This window comes from Charadrius vociferus, unplaced genomic scaffold (assembly GCF_000708025.1).
Source record: "Charadrius vociferus isolate BGI_N301 unplaced genomic scaffold, ASM70802v2 scaffold110, whole genome shotgun sequence".
Classification (NCBI taxonomy): Eukaryota; Metazoa; Chordata; class Aves; order Charadriiformes; family Charadriidae; genus Charadrius; species Charadrius vociferus.
Genome location: NW_009646761.1, coordinates 435,608 through 437,564, shown reverse-complemented (window position 1 = coordinate 437,564; position 1,957 = coordinate 435,608). Strand labels below are relative to the sequence as shown.

The following is a 1,957-nucleotide window of genomic DNA, read 5'->3' as shown; positions in this document are numbered from 1 at the left end:
CACTCTTTCATAAACAATTTCTATACAACTCATTAACATAATACTGCATGCACAATTCTCTATAGTGGTACCTAAAGAAACCTTCACCATAACCCAAATGTCATTAACCTTCTCTACAACAGACTTCCCTCCCCCTCTTTTTTTTTTTTTAAAAAAAAACAGACTTCCAGGTAGTCTTTCATTCCTTCCTCCAACCCCAAATTTTATTTTTTCAAGTTCAAGTAAAGACAACACCTCAATCAGTCCTAATAACTGGTTCAAAGTCTAGTATTTTATGACCTTTGTAGCATGACTATGAGCATCATAGGATAGTTCTTAAGCCTAATACAGAAGAACTTATGTAAACAGACATTCATGTCATGTTGTAGACTGATAAGAGCAAAATACTTAGTTATAGATGACAGACATCAATTTGATACAAAAAAAAAAAAATCAAACTTTGAAAGTGTTCTTTAACATGTCAGTCTACCTATAGGCTGCATCTTGACATAGAGAAACATTTTAACCATTTTAGAACCAGCTCAATTGACACAAGTTATCTTGCCTAGGTAATTCTATAACACATAAACTTATTTTGATAAATTCTTTCATTTTATATTGCCATAGACTTCTTCAATGCAACAGTATCCTAAACTAAAAGACAGGATTTAACAGAGAAGAAAAATCAATCAGTACTGCAGGAGTACAAATTTACTCAAATTTAAGCAAGCGTTGTATGCTTTTTAAACTGTCAGAGCAATCTTCTTTCCCACCTAACCTAGACACCAGCTTCAAATAAGGCTTTGCCAGGAAGGTTTCCCTATTCAGAGACAGCTGCAAGACAGCAGTCTGCAATAAAACCTCAAAAAAGGTGATTTCCTGGGATCTGTAAAATGTTGTATGGACTACGCCTTACCTAAGTTGCTACTACAAGATCCTGGAAAATTAACAGAAGGTTCTAAAAGTCCATATGGCTTTACTAAGACCCAAAACAACAGACATATGTAATACAGTCGTGGGTATTTGTGTAGAAAGAATATTTCTAAGGAAATATACAACATTAACTTGTACAATAAATTGTATCTGAATCCCTAAACCACTCATCTTGAATCTTAACATTATTTTCTCAGATTTAAGCAGTGCACTTTTTTTCCTTTAAATCTATTTAGAGTGCTTCTACAATTATCTTCTAGGACAGTGATAATTAACTGCTTTCAAGTCACTCCACAAGCTACCCCACGCCTATCTATCATCTCTCATTCAGCGCTGGAAGGTCACATTCCAACTTTTCTTGGCTTATGTTACATTTTCCTTCATCCCATTAGATATTTTTCTTGCAAAGATTTTTGTTTTCCTTTCACATTACTCCTCCAGTCTGGGAGGACGCCTGAGTAAGTATTATCTTCATGGCTGTCTTTCGAAGCATTCCGCAGAACTCTTCTGCCATGAAGCTAACCGAGAAAGAAAATAGTCTAAGCTACTGAAATGCTGACCATATAGGAAAAGCATGCTGACCAGCACAGCCTCATTGTAAATGGGATTCACCATACTTGCATATAAGTCTTTTTGCAAAGTAAAACTTCTGTAGCAAGAAGAGTAATTTCCAACCTGTATTTCTGCAGTGGCCATTCGAACAGGATTCTACCCCACTGCTAGGCCTCTTAACAGTTCAGGAATTATTATTAACAAGGAATTAATAACACAGGAAAGAAAAGCCACCGGGAATAATTAGGTGAGAATTTACATTTCGATCCACAGTGACACTAAAAACACCCAGTGATGTGAAACGGACAGGTGCAACGTTAAGCACTGTTCTCATTCGGTGGAGTTCCAGGAGGGAAGGAGAGATGCATGCCAAAGTTCAAATGCCTCTGCTCTGCCAGACGCTCCCGCCACGTCAGGCTGTGGGACACGAAGGGAGGCACAGCGCCGAGCGCCCAAAACCAGCGCTTTGCCACTCTCTGATACAAATTCCGAC

At 37.8% G+C, this 1,957-nt stretch overlaps 1 protein-coding gene across 1 annotated transcript in view; it reads right to left on the bottom strand.

The window, feature by feature from the left end:
• The window catches only part of GPR180 (G protein-coupled receptor 180), a 21,722-nt gene extending 20,296 nt beyond the window's left edge, over nucleotides 1-1,426 (bottom strand). Inside the window, exon 1 of the mRNA XM_009891905.1 lies at nucleotides 1,346-1,426. Within this exon, the coding sequence (XP_009890207.1) occupies nucleotides 1,346-1,426 (81 nt within the window). The remainder of the gene's footprint in view (nucleotides 1-1,345) is intronic.
• Between the last annotated feature and the right edge of the window lie 531 nt (nucleotides 1,427-1,957).